The 12,548-nt window shown below is 33.5% G+C and overlaps 2 protein-coding genes across 2 annotated transcripts in view; both read right to left on the reverse strand.

Annotated features, from left to right (window-relative positions):
• Nucleotides 1-3,026, reverse strand: part of LOC108736526 (endopolygalacturonase I-like) — a gene marked incomplete at its 3' end in the record, with an annotated part of 11,379 nt that extends 8,353 nt beyond the window's left edge. The window contains exons 1-2 of the mRNA XM_018468981.2: nt 2,068-3,026; nt 1,341-1,981 (exon numbers count right to left, since the gene is read on the reverse strand). Coding sequence (XP_018324483.2) covers nt 1,341-1,968 — 628 coding nt within the window. The remainder of the gene's footprint in view (nt 1-1,340; nt 1,982-2,067) is intronic.
• A 7,045-nt stretch (nt 3,027-10,071) lies between these two features.
• On the reverse strand, nt 10,072-12,541 carry LOC112904308 (polygalacturonase-like). Its single transcript, XM_025974023.1, has 2 exons — nt 11,797-12,541; nt 10,072-11,208 (listed from the first exon to the last, which is right to left on the reverse strand). The coding sequence occupies exon 2, from the start codon at nt 11,182-11,184 to the stop codon at nt 10,072-10,074; it is 1,113 nt and encodes a 370-aa protein (XP_025829808.1). The 5' UTR covers nt 11,185-11,208; nt 11,797-12,541.
• Nucleotides 12,542-12,548: the final 7 nt, after the last annotated feature.

Here is a 12,548-nt window from a genome sequence, read left to right on the forward strand (position 1 = left end):
TGCGAAGAGAGAAACTTCTTAAAAAAATTAGCTGTTTTTAATAGTGAATAATTTTATAAAATTAAGTTCAGTATACCTAACCTATACTATCAAAATAAGAAAAATTACTATTACCTTAAATTATTCTAAAACTTCTGACTGTCAATTGTCAGGAAAGGTACTTATCCTTCCGTTTCTCATCAATCCAAAACCGGACTATAATCCTTCATATGCGAGAAGGTGCCCAATCAACCTATCTCCTCTATTCCTTGTTAACTTCCGTAACGCCCTCTGTTGAATTAATCTTTCTAATACTTCCCAATTTCTATTTTTTTTTCGTACAACATTACATCTCAAACGCATCTAATCTTTTCTTTTCCGTACTGCCTTACAGCCACGTTTTATAAATATACATCTCTGATAATAGTTTTCGAATTTTTAAATTAACCGACCCTCAGTACAAAAGTGATTTCTTTTTGTAAAATGCGATCCGACTCTGCGCTATTCCTTGTTTTTTTAACTTATATATTACAACAATTACGTAACTAGTTACAATAACTACAAATCTAGCCTGACCTGGTCTGTCGAAAGAAAAATAACAAACGAAGTGTGTTCTGTTTTTCTTCCCTTTATTGAAAATCGTGGACAAAAACAGACTTACAAATTTACTAAATAATATCGAGCGTAAAACAGAGGTTTCCTAGCACAAATTCAGTAAATCGTGGACAAAAACAGACGATTCGGGTAGTTACATTACTAAATTACAATTAATTTACAAGTTATAAATTAAAGCTCATTAGTATATGAGAGAAAGTATTATCGCAGAACAATTAAAAATATTAAAGAACTTAATAAGAAAAATGAAACATAGTGCGAAGGACCACTGTTATGGTCTTCGCATGAAAGCCTGCAATCGCTAGGAATTCCTAAACATTGAACGTCTTTATTCTTTCCACCAACAATTCTAATATTTTCAACTGTCCAGTTATTCGCTACCTCTTCATGTAACAAAACGTATACGTTAGTTCCCCTACTTTGGACTGTACCATGAATATTTTTAAAGGTTAAATAAGATAATTCGAAACCATGTGTGGGTTCTCCAGTTGGTCCACCGTTCAGATAATCACCACGAATAAGAAAACCGTAATCAGTAATATTTTCAATGGTGATATCTTCGTAAGTAACATTTCTAACAATGCCTGTGGTGTTGTGATTGGTTTTTATACGAACTCCATTTTCAGAATTTACAACTGTGTTATTTTTTATAAGGATATTTTTGACGACATTGTTATCACGTCCTCCAACAGATCCAATTGATATTCCGTGACCTCCATAACAATAATTGTTGGTAAAGACGTGACCATCTCCTGAATTTATGGCGAGACAATCGTCCTGGTTAAAGACGACGCAGTTTGTAATTGTTACATCCTTGGAATGGGATGTATCGAAAGCGTCTGTATTGTGACCTCCTTGTGTGTCGCCATCTAAATTGTCATACGTGATGTCTGTTAGGATTACATTTTCGCTGTTGGTTATAGTAAAACAATGCTTTGGGCTATTTTTTACGTTTAACCCTTTGACAATAGAGTTTGTCAGCCGAAACTGAAAGAACTTTGGCTTAGTTTTCCCACTATTACCACCGAGACCATCCCACCATCTGGCTCCACCGCCATCAATTAAATTTCCCGGAGCTCCAACAACTGTGATATTGTTCCCGTGAATAACTATTAGGAAACCACTCATCTCCTTGTATCCGAATGTAATATGTCCCTCGAATGTTATAACTGAACCATTTTGAGCATTTAAAGTGAGCCTTTCCCCAGCAGGAACATGAAGATTTGATATCGAGATTTCTTTGCAAGTGGCTAATACCGAGGCTAGATTATCCACAGAGTTTCCTGTTAGGGTACATTCGGGAGTTGCACTTTCAGAGAAATTGTACGGTTGCGTTAGAAAAATGATGCTTAATATTAGTAAAAGTGATCTCATGGTGACCTAATCACTGAAATTTGAATGTAGTACGTTAATTTCTCAACGTGACAATAAAGCGTTCTTTTAATATGTTGAATGATAATTTTGAGTTCTTACCGTTGGCAGTCCAGCGAAGAGAGAAACTAGCATCATGATAATAAAAATTATTGATTTTTATATTAAAGTAGCATCATCAGATTAAATGATCAAATAAGATAGTTTGATCAATAAATTGATAAATTGAATGTGCAGTGATAACATAATCTTTAAATTAATTTTATGGAAAACCATACGCGTATCGTTTATTTTGCAATATTTGCTTAATACGTATGTCGTAAATACGTAAATCCATTAGAGCCGTTTTCAATTTTTTTCGTCTTATCTTTCAGGATATTAGACGTGTATTGCTACAATCTATCAAATATGTTATTCAATGGTGAAAAGACGCATTAATGGATTATTGTGAATAAATCATTTTCTCCGTATATAAAATTCAAATATTGTAGGCCTTTTCCTTGAAATAAGAAAATTTACTGAGAAAAATATTTTTCTGTACTGTCGCATTCGACCAGGATTTGTTTCCAGTTATTGAATTATTTAGGGCTGTTTATTTTTTGTCTCATGCTCTAAATATAATATATAAAGTAAAACTGTGAATTTCAAGGTATATTATTACAAACACAATAAGGTATTAATAATCGCTATATAATAAATTTCTAACGTAGGTTGATCTGTATGTTTGTCAATCTCTTAGTTAATCGTGAAAAAAACGATCGAAGATTGCTCTTTTTTATTAAAAACTGTAGAAAAACATCAAAAGATGGGGAAAATAACTTTTAATGGACTAAATTTTTCGAAAATTTCATCGGACAATATACCAAGAGGTTAAAAAGATATTAGACAATGAAAAGGACAAAAGAAGTGATTTCGCTATGTAAAATGTCAATATAATCGGTGCGGCTGTACTTCTTCTCATAATATAATATACTATAAGTGACTGACTATTAAAATCGTATGAAAAATGGAATGATTCCTTAAGCTTATTTTCGATATCCACGCTGTTAGCAGTATTGACAAAATAGTATTATATAATAAATTAAAGTAAAACAAAAACACTAGTATGCAAGAGAAGAAAAAGTAGGGAAAGAGCGAATATAAAGATATGAGACGAAAAATCAGAAGAAGTGGCTGATTTTAGGTATCTAGGAAGTCAGATAAATCAGGACGGAAGGAATTATAGGGACATAAAGTAAAGGATAGCGCAGGGTCGAATCGCCTTCAATAAAAAAAAATCACCTCTATGTTTGGGAATGGTTAATTTAGAAATTCGGAAAAGGTTGATAAAGGTATATGTTTAAACCACGACGGTGTATGGGTGCGTAACGGTAGGGCGCGGTGGAAAAGAAATGGTTAGAAGCGTTAGAAATGTGGTGTTAGATGCGAATGACGAGGATGGCGTGGATAGAGAAGGTTAAAAATGAAGAGGTATTAGAAAAAATAGGAGAACACAGGACTCTATAGAAGTCAATAAATAAAATTTCAGACATGAAGGTCTCGTCAGTGACATATATTAGAGGCAGGAACAGGAGTTAAAAGGGATAGAGTTAGACCTAGATTAGATTACTGTTCGCAAATTGTTATGGGTGTGGGATGTTCTAGTTTAAGGGTAATACGAAGATTAGCTCATAATAGGAGGGAGTGGAGATGCGTGTCCAACCAGGCTTCGGACTGAGACTGTTATTATTTAATCAGAATTTTAAATTAAAGATCGGCAATTTTGACGTACCTACCTACTATTTGTGGAACTAAACATCAGTTTCAACAACGTGAACTGATTTAAATGCCCACATTCAGTTTTTACTCTGACTATTACATTCCAACTTTATCATTTTGACATTTGTAGCATTATTTGAGTAATGGATTCACTAGATAGTATATGTAAAGTTCTACGCACCACCGACAACAGTACCTACCGTGCAAATTTGGAAGGATTCAACTGGTGATGATGGTCCACTGTGTGTCAGCCAGCGGTGGACAAAATGGTCGAAAATTGCACTTAGCCATTACATATAGGGAAATGGTAAATGACATGTGAAATGAGGAAGCGATTGATTTCTCTTTAAGGAGGACTAAATAGGATTTGAGAGTTTTGTAAAATTTCGTTTGACTTTATTGAAAAGTTTAAAGGATATTAGCGAAAGAAAACAACAGAGTGCTACCGATACTAGAACATTCTAGAACTATTAACGATTAATCCGTTTAATCAAAAGATTGAAGGACTGTTATCGTTTTATCAGAATTTTTAGTAAAAAACTCGTTATCCATTTTGAGACCACCTTGTTTGTCACTATCCAAATTGCTCGTCGTAATTATATCTGAGAGAGTCGCAAATATTAATCGAAAATAAAAATTTTCGGATGTTTTTAACGTTCACAACTTTTGATAACTATTTCTTACATTTTCAATTTTTATGAATTTAGGTTTTATTATTCCTATACTAACCATTCTCTGTCAGAAAGTTTACTATCAGGAGCACCAATAACTGTGAAGTCAGAATTTCATTTTATTGATAAAGAAATCTCCTCATTCTCTGTATCCAAACGAAATTTGTCATGCAAATAAGTTTAGTTGAAATGTTGTGGACTTCTAAATTCACTGTTTTTTTTTAGCAGTATCTTGGAAGTTAGTCTCTTAATTACATTTGAAGAAAACTACTCAATAGAGGGGCGGTTGAGAAGCATTGGCTCTATTCACGACGATTTATCACTTTATGACATGTAGCGTTTTCAAGATGAATAAGACATGGTAAAGAAATAGTTCGATATGTATTTGCATTGTTTACGTACGCTAATACTTCAAGAAACAAATTATTGGCTGCTATTCCTTGACAATAATTCATCTTATCGGTAAATAATAATAATAAAATACATTTATTATATGTATATCTCTGACATCCTTTGTTCGCATATATTTTTCAATTAAATCTAATTTTTAAACAATTATACATACCTGTGACTCTCAATTTGTTCTAACAGTGAACGAAATTATCTATTTAGGAACTATTGGATTGTACAAAAAATTGGCCAATTCTTATATTCGCATTTTGGAAAAATACGTGCATGCAAATATACCTATAACAGCAATAATGCTTCAAAATCTCCCTTTTTCATATTTGATTGCATGAGAAATAGCAGATTGATGCTTCGAAATGTTTCAGCTAAACGCCGCAGTTAGTGCAACTTGCACATAGAATTCTGAGACAGTATTTACATTTAACCACCAGAAAACTGAACAGCTTAGATTTTAAAAGCTTTGTCGTTTTCTGAATTACTTTGGCTATTTTCTGTCAGACATAAATAATTTTAGATAAACCAAGTATGGTTATTATTAACTATAGTTTATAAATACCCTCCGATTTTTATATTATTGTAACGCGATGTTGATTTGTAGGAATAAAGAAAAGCACATTTAAACGAAGGAAGTGATAGATAATCTAATTATGTTTTCGTATTGACGTATTGAAGATAAAAATAAAGAGAATTGCCTGTTCAATTTTTTAGTTGCAGTACAAGAAAAATTGTAATATTTTGATTAAATCTTGGTTTCAGTAGATTTTACCGTATTCCATTCTCTACATGACTTTTAATCTATTTGAAGTGTTTATTATAGATAAACAAAAACAATTTCTTTTTACACCACAAACATATTTATCATTATTGCCATATACTTGTCACTTATTGTTTACGAAATAAATAACTAATTAATCCCAACAGAGTTCTGGATTATCCACGTAAAACAAAAAGATATTTTTATAACTTATGTCAAACCCTACAAATAGGTTTATAATAGATTCATGTATTATGAAATACCTTAGGATTTAACTTTACGCTTTTTTGTGCCTTCTTAAAACTTTATTATAGTTTAGGTTTTCATGTAGTACAACATAATACTTGCTACTTCAACTACTTATTTCGTCAGTGAAGTATTTACTATATCGGCGTAGTACTTACTACGGTCAAATGGTCACGCACTTGTACCTAGTAATTCCTATCCCAGAGGAGCATTTACTTCATATTTATTTCGATTGAAAAAATACAAGTATATTCCAAGAAACTGCTTTTCTCGAAGAATTAGCATTTACTTCTTTTCATGCGTACCACCCAATGACTAAGCATGTTTTTAATGTTTAAATCTTTGAAAATTAGTTTTCTGGTCGTCTACGAAGTCCATCTCACCATCTAGCTCCCTCACTATTTAGGACTGTGATAAATCAGAAAGAATATTTTACCAAAGATACTCAGCAGCGTTATTCGCCCATCTTGAATGTGGACTTTTTGCATTGATAATGCTCACATTCAATAAAGTAAGTCAAACACGTATCCGTTTTTACAAAAGCTTGTAGTGGACAGGATCGAATCTCTTTGATAATATTGATAGCATTAATTTATTACATATTCCTTCAAGGATTTATATTTGTATATTAAATGGTGATAAACGGTTTCTATTTTAATATAAAATTGCATCAATATAACTTGAGAAAATTTCCCAATAAAACCATTTTTCTCCATTCGGCTCTCTTCGCTTCGTAGACGACCAGAAAACTAATTTAGTTAAGAACAAATAAATTACTGTAACAAGTAACTGTACTTCAGTTATCATTATTTTAGTTGAATTCCTCTTTATTGTTTGCCATTCAATTTTCTGCTATTTAGAGAAACACATTCTGACTTACCTTATCACATTCATAAACAAAGAAGTACTGATATTGAATAAATATCGTAAAAAAAGTTTCAATGCAAATCTAAAAGATTAAGTAGTATTTTTCCGTATCTTTTGAGAAATTGATAAGATGATTGCAATTGACATGTTTATTTATAGCTTTATATTATCTTGAAGAAGCATCTTCACATTTCATTAACTTTCGAATATTTTGTGATTTGCCCTTATTAAATAATCTTGTTTTCTATATCGCTGATAAGTTAACAACTATAATGAGGAAGATTTACCCGGTATTCAATCACTTAAACTTTACTGTCATGTGCTGGCAACCCATCATACATGAAGAAGAGTCAAGAGTAACCTGTAGTGCCTTATACACATGTCGCTAGTATAGCAGAGGTCAGAATGCTCTAGAACGAGCATTCTGGAGTAGCATCTTTCTAAAATAAATTCAACCCATATTATACTTCATTTACTTTCGGTAGCGACGTGCCCCTTCCAGTGTCTTAGATGTGCGCTGGCAAAATCTTAGGTAGGGAAAAAAAGCTCATTATACTCTCGACTCTTGTTCATTAAACATACTTTTCAATACAGTACCTGCCAAAGGTTTTGTTTAATCATGAATAGTAGTGCGAGTCGAAAACAAGCGTTAAAGCCTTTAATATGTCTTCAAATATAAATAAACATTTCGTTGATATTTTCAGTGGTAAATGGTACCAATAACAGCACATTTGAGCAATGCAATTGTAGTGAATAAAATGGTCAATTTCTCCGTGCATTACTGTACGGATTATACGCTCCTCATCGGTTAAGAGTTTGGCCGAGAGTTGTTTCTTTCCTTTTCTGGCCTATTGCTGTTCTGTTCTGCATTGGGCCAGTCGAATTGAAGGTCACATCGCTACAGAAAGTAAACGCAGTATAACAGCTGCTTGAAGATCGGGACCGACAGATTTGGGTCACAGCACACATTCGGAAGGGCACTGGTTCAATTCTGGGTCCGCCAACTCTGGTCCAAGTTTTTCAGTGGTTACCTTGGGTCACTTGGAAGGTATAATAAATGGTACAGCAATAGTATTTCACGGAAAATTCTTCACTTCTCTTTTGTCTTCATTTCAACTGTCTCATCTTTGTATCCCCAACCATCATCTGTCCGTTTCTGCGATTTCTTTAGAGAACTCTGGAAAGTCTGCCTATCCAATAACATTAGCAACTGGTGGGAATGAAACACTCAATTTTTTTTTAAGTTTTCCGGGACAATTCAATTGTAACTATGAAATGATAGCAAATTAAAAGAGTGGGAAAGCAATTCAGCAGTGAACAAGTAATTGATTAGCCATAGTGGTGGTATTCGAAGAATAATTATAAAAATAAGTTAGGTAGATGAGCGACAGGTGTTTGACTATGCGACATTCTATATTTATAAACAAAGTTCGTAGGTTTACAAATTATACATCATATTTTTATTAATGCTTAATGAAGAATAATCATCGAATTGTAATCTTCGATTGCACACTGTGTAGACACTTCAAAAGCGCCTTTCCTGTTCCAATAATCCAAACATTCTCTTCAGCTTAGCCACCATGAAAACTACCTTTCTTGCACCATTTACACAATGTTCATTTACCAGGAAGAAAAAATAACACTGGCGAGAATTATTTTTGAATCGGCTATATATAGGTACCATGTAAACTAATCAGTAATTATCAAAACCTTAGATGAAAAGTTCTTTCCTTTTTTAGAATTATTTATTCTTGTTGGGTACAATAAATAGCAACAGCTGTAATCAACAACTAGCAAGTACCACCTAAGAAGGAAACTATAGTTATTTAGTGATCCCTTTCGCATAGTTTCTTGTTACCGATTCATATAAAACAATAAAAAATTAGAATAACCACAACTGGAGCAGTAAAAGCTTCTTTTGTTTCCAATGACCGAATATTTTGAAGTTAGCCAAGCTTAGTTTCAGTGGCGCTCTGGCTGTGCAAGAAATACAAAACACCTTTGTGTACGTAGATCACAATCTTATTAATGTGTAAAGCGGCCGTTGTGAGTCCACATAGTCACACAAGAATGTGATTATGTAAATTTTAGTTATATGCCAGATGGAATATTTAGAGCACAAAATTTTTAAATTACTTCCGAACACCTACGCGTTAATACAATATCACGTTCGCGCATGTTAGAGATATGAGTCATTAGTTTTACACGTAAGGGTAATATGATCTGCAGGGTGTACAGGATGACGAAATCAAACTGACGTTTATTATGTAAGAGAATTAACAGGCACAGCTGCGAACTAAGTCAACGTAAAGGAACATTAAGAGCATTTCCGGAGAGTCTTTTTTAATTTAAAGTTTTAATGTAAGGAAGAAAGCTCAACACGCTGCTGGTCCAATAGATTAAGTTGTCTAGCGAAAATAAAAACTGTTTTAAGGTCGACGATGAATCAGAATCGGCTATCCGATTTAGGACTTATGGCAAAAGAGGCGGAAGTAACCAAGAAGTGTAATTTTGACCGAACTACATCGCAAGACTCGAAAAGCGCCAACACAAAACTCTTTCGAGAGGGAACATCGTTGTTCTGTATAAGTATTTCTCGAAAATTAGGAACAATTGAAGTGAATTTGGTTAAGAAATTTCAAAAGAACCAGAAAAATGAAAATTGTTAAGGAATATAGAATACTTATACTTCCTTTAAAAGCAATCGATCATTTATCAAAAAATTTTAAATAAGTACATGGGCAGATTTCAAAACATTCCGTTCTCTCTAACGGTCGGGAGGTAGCGAGTAAGGTAGATTGCTCCCTTTCCGTATAAATTAAGTAGAATCTTTTATCGATTTTTTAAAGGCAGTAAGAGCGAGAGAACTCACTGCGCCATTAGACCAAAACAATAACGCACGTTTGCTCCTGTTACCCTAAAAAACCAGTGGAATTCGCTAGTACTAGTCCTTATTTGCAGTTGTTCTTTTTGTATGTAATTTGTGTTTATAATAAAAGTTATTTAACGTAATAAAAACGAAGTGGTCAAGTTATTTCTCCAAACCCTCATAATACACTCCACCATCCTACAACCGGCATCGACAGTACGCATGTAGATACCATTTTTTCTATTTTAAATTCAGTCTCTGTCAAGGAGTGATTCGCAATCATGTTCACATTACATTCATCCTGATATCAACGTTCCAATATGTTGTGTTCTTGTTAAATTATTCAACTTTATAGTCCTCGAATTATCAGCACATTATCTAAGTAATATTCTCGTGATTAGGACTTTTAATAGTGGTATAAATATTTTACATAGCGCAAATTACAATTTATAAAACTGTAATAACGACAATTATACGTATATTTTCATAAAAAGGACATACGTAACATTAATTCAAATACATTTTTAAAAACATCATTTTCCATTATAATCTTCACATTTCAATCCACTGTCAATTGGTATTCCAGTACAGTTAGGTCGTCTACGTCCTCCATGAACATCAATACTTTCTACCGTCCAATGTGATGCCACTCCATCCGCCAACAGGACGAAAACATTGGTACCACGGCTTTCGACACTACCATGAATATTTCGGAGGGTAATGTCAGATATGTTAAAGCCTGGTAATGGAGGGCCAGTTGTTCCATTATTTACGTAATCGCCACGGATGGTTATACCGAAATCTCTAATATTCTTTAGAGTAATATCTTCATACGTAATATTTCTTACAATTCCGGTAGTGTTGAATACTGTCTTGATGCGTACACCAGTACCAGAGTTTACTACGGTACAATTCTTAACAAAAATGTTTTCAACAACCGCGTTTCTGACAGACCCAATGGAAATTCCGTGAGTTCCTGAGCAAGTGTTATTTATGAATACGTGATCACTTCCGGAATTGACAGCAAGGCAATCATCTTGATTAAAAATACGAGAATTCATTATTGTAACCCTTTTCGATGATGACGTGTCAAAAGCATCAGTGTTGTGACCTCCTTGTTTATCACCATCCGAATCATCTATGGTGATATTTGTTAAGGTCACATTCTGGCAGCCGTTAATTGAGAAGCACTGGGTGGGCGTATTTTTAATATTTAGGTCTTTAAAAATTGAATTAGTGACGTTTTGAATCCTAAAGAATTTTGGTTTTAGTTTTCCACCCCCTCCGCCAAGTCCATCCCACCATCTGGCTCCATCACAATCGAAAATATGTCCTGGAGCTCCGATAACTGTCAAATTGTTGCCCCTAATTATAATAAGGGACCCCCTCATTTCTTTGTAACCAATAGTAATGCGTCCTGAAAATACTATTGTGGTACCATCTTGTGGTTCTATGGTTAAATTACGACCAGCAGGCACTTCGAAATCCTTTACCAAAATCTCTGTACAATTGGATACTATTGAATCTAGAGGATCCAAGGAATTACCAGTTAGAGTACAATCAGCGGGTATGTCGTCGTAATTTTCAGCTGCCCAAGATGTACTCACTAGTAGAATACAAATCACGACTAATTCGAACGGTTTCATTCTGAATTTAGTAATGTATGGTTTCTGGAAAATGAATTCCAATTAGGATAACCTGATGTAAATTGTGTAGCATACGAAGCGTATTGCGCCAAATACAAAATTCGCGAATTTACGCCATAAGTAATAATCAAAATCCTACTTCGAAATACGTTTAGTTTTACAATTTATTTTGGAATAATTAGTTTTGTAGAAGCAATAATTTGCTTTTAATAAAACACCTTGTGGTATAGCTGTTCTGAAGAATTCACTTAATAGCATTAATTTATTAGGTACGTATTCCTTCAACGCCTCATTATTTTTGTTAGATAGATTTTAGTTTGATATTGCATTAGTTTAAGATTTCCAAGAAGAACAAAGTTTCGTTAGTTGGGTGCACTACACTGCACATGCATTTAGCTCAAAATGAGTATATTTACTCTTAATTGAATAAAATTTGCAGTTAAATTTAGTTATCGTTGCTTTAATCATAATTAAATTTTTTAATCCATTAAAATAGTTCATTATTTTCTTTGTTTGTTGTTCTATTTCTTGTCAAAAGAGATTTGGCCAATCGTGTAATATAATTTGCAATATAGATTCAGCTGCATACGTAAATAGATTATTTTAACTCACCTATTATATCACAACCGTAAACGAAGAAGTTTAAATAAGTATTGTAAATAGAGGTAAACTACGTTTGAATGTAAACCTTAAGAATTTAAGTTGTATTCTATACCTCTACAGTATTTTTTTGGGAACTGATAAGTTGATTACAGTTGACATACGTATAAATTATCTGGTAGAGACATCTTTACACTTTTTAGTTTTTTGTGAGTTTGTGATATAACTTTAGCAAATTATATATTTTTGTATATCTCTCTATATGTATAGCAATGATCAACGAACAGGTGAAGCAATTGAATGGATTGGGTGGATCTGAATAAAATCTTAAGGCTACATGGAGGCACACTAAAAACGGATTTTGTTAACATTGCGTTTTGAAGGACTAAACCGGAGGAGAACCCTAAAAAACCTAAAAAATATTAGAAAAAGTCGAGTGAGGTATCATTCCAAAGATAACAAAATTCTTAAGATGCGGTTACACGGAGCATGGAACGACAATCCACTCACGGCTTGTGCACGTGCTTGGTTTCTATCGTCAACTCATTATTACACAGCGCGTGGACTGCCGCATCATAAGCAAAAATCCTTCTCCAACCGTGTGTCGTCCTGATCGTCCTAATGCGTTCTCTCGAAAGCATAGGCGGTAAATGTAAAGAAAAACGCGTCTCTAGTTGTCAAATCTGGTCCAAAAATATTTGCATAAACTTAAATAACTTTAGTTTACACAATTAAACTTACAACAAAGTATTGTAAAACTACTT

This window comes from Agrilus planipennis, unplaced genomic scaffold, assembly GCF_000699045.2.
Source record: "Agrilus planipennis isolate EAB-ADULT unplaced genomic scaffold, Apla_2.0 scaffold130, whole genome shotgun sequence".
Lineage (NCBI taxonomy): Eukaryota > Metazoa > Arthropoda > Insecta > Coleoptera > Buprestidae > Agrilus > Agrilus planipennis.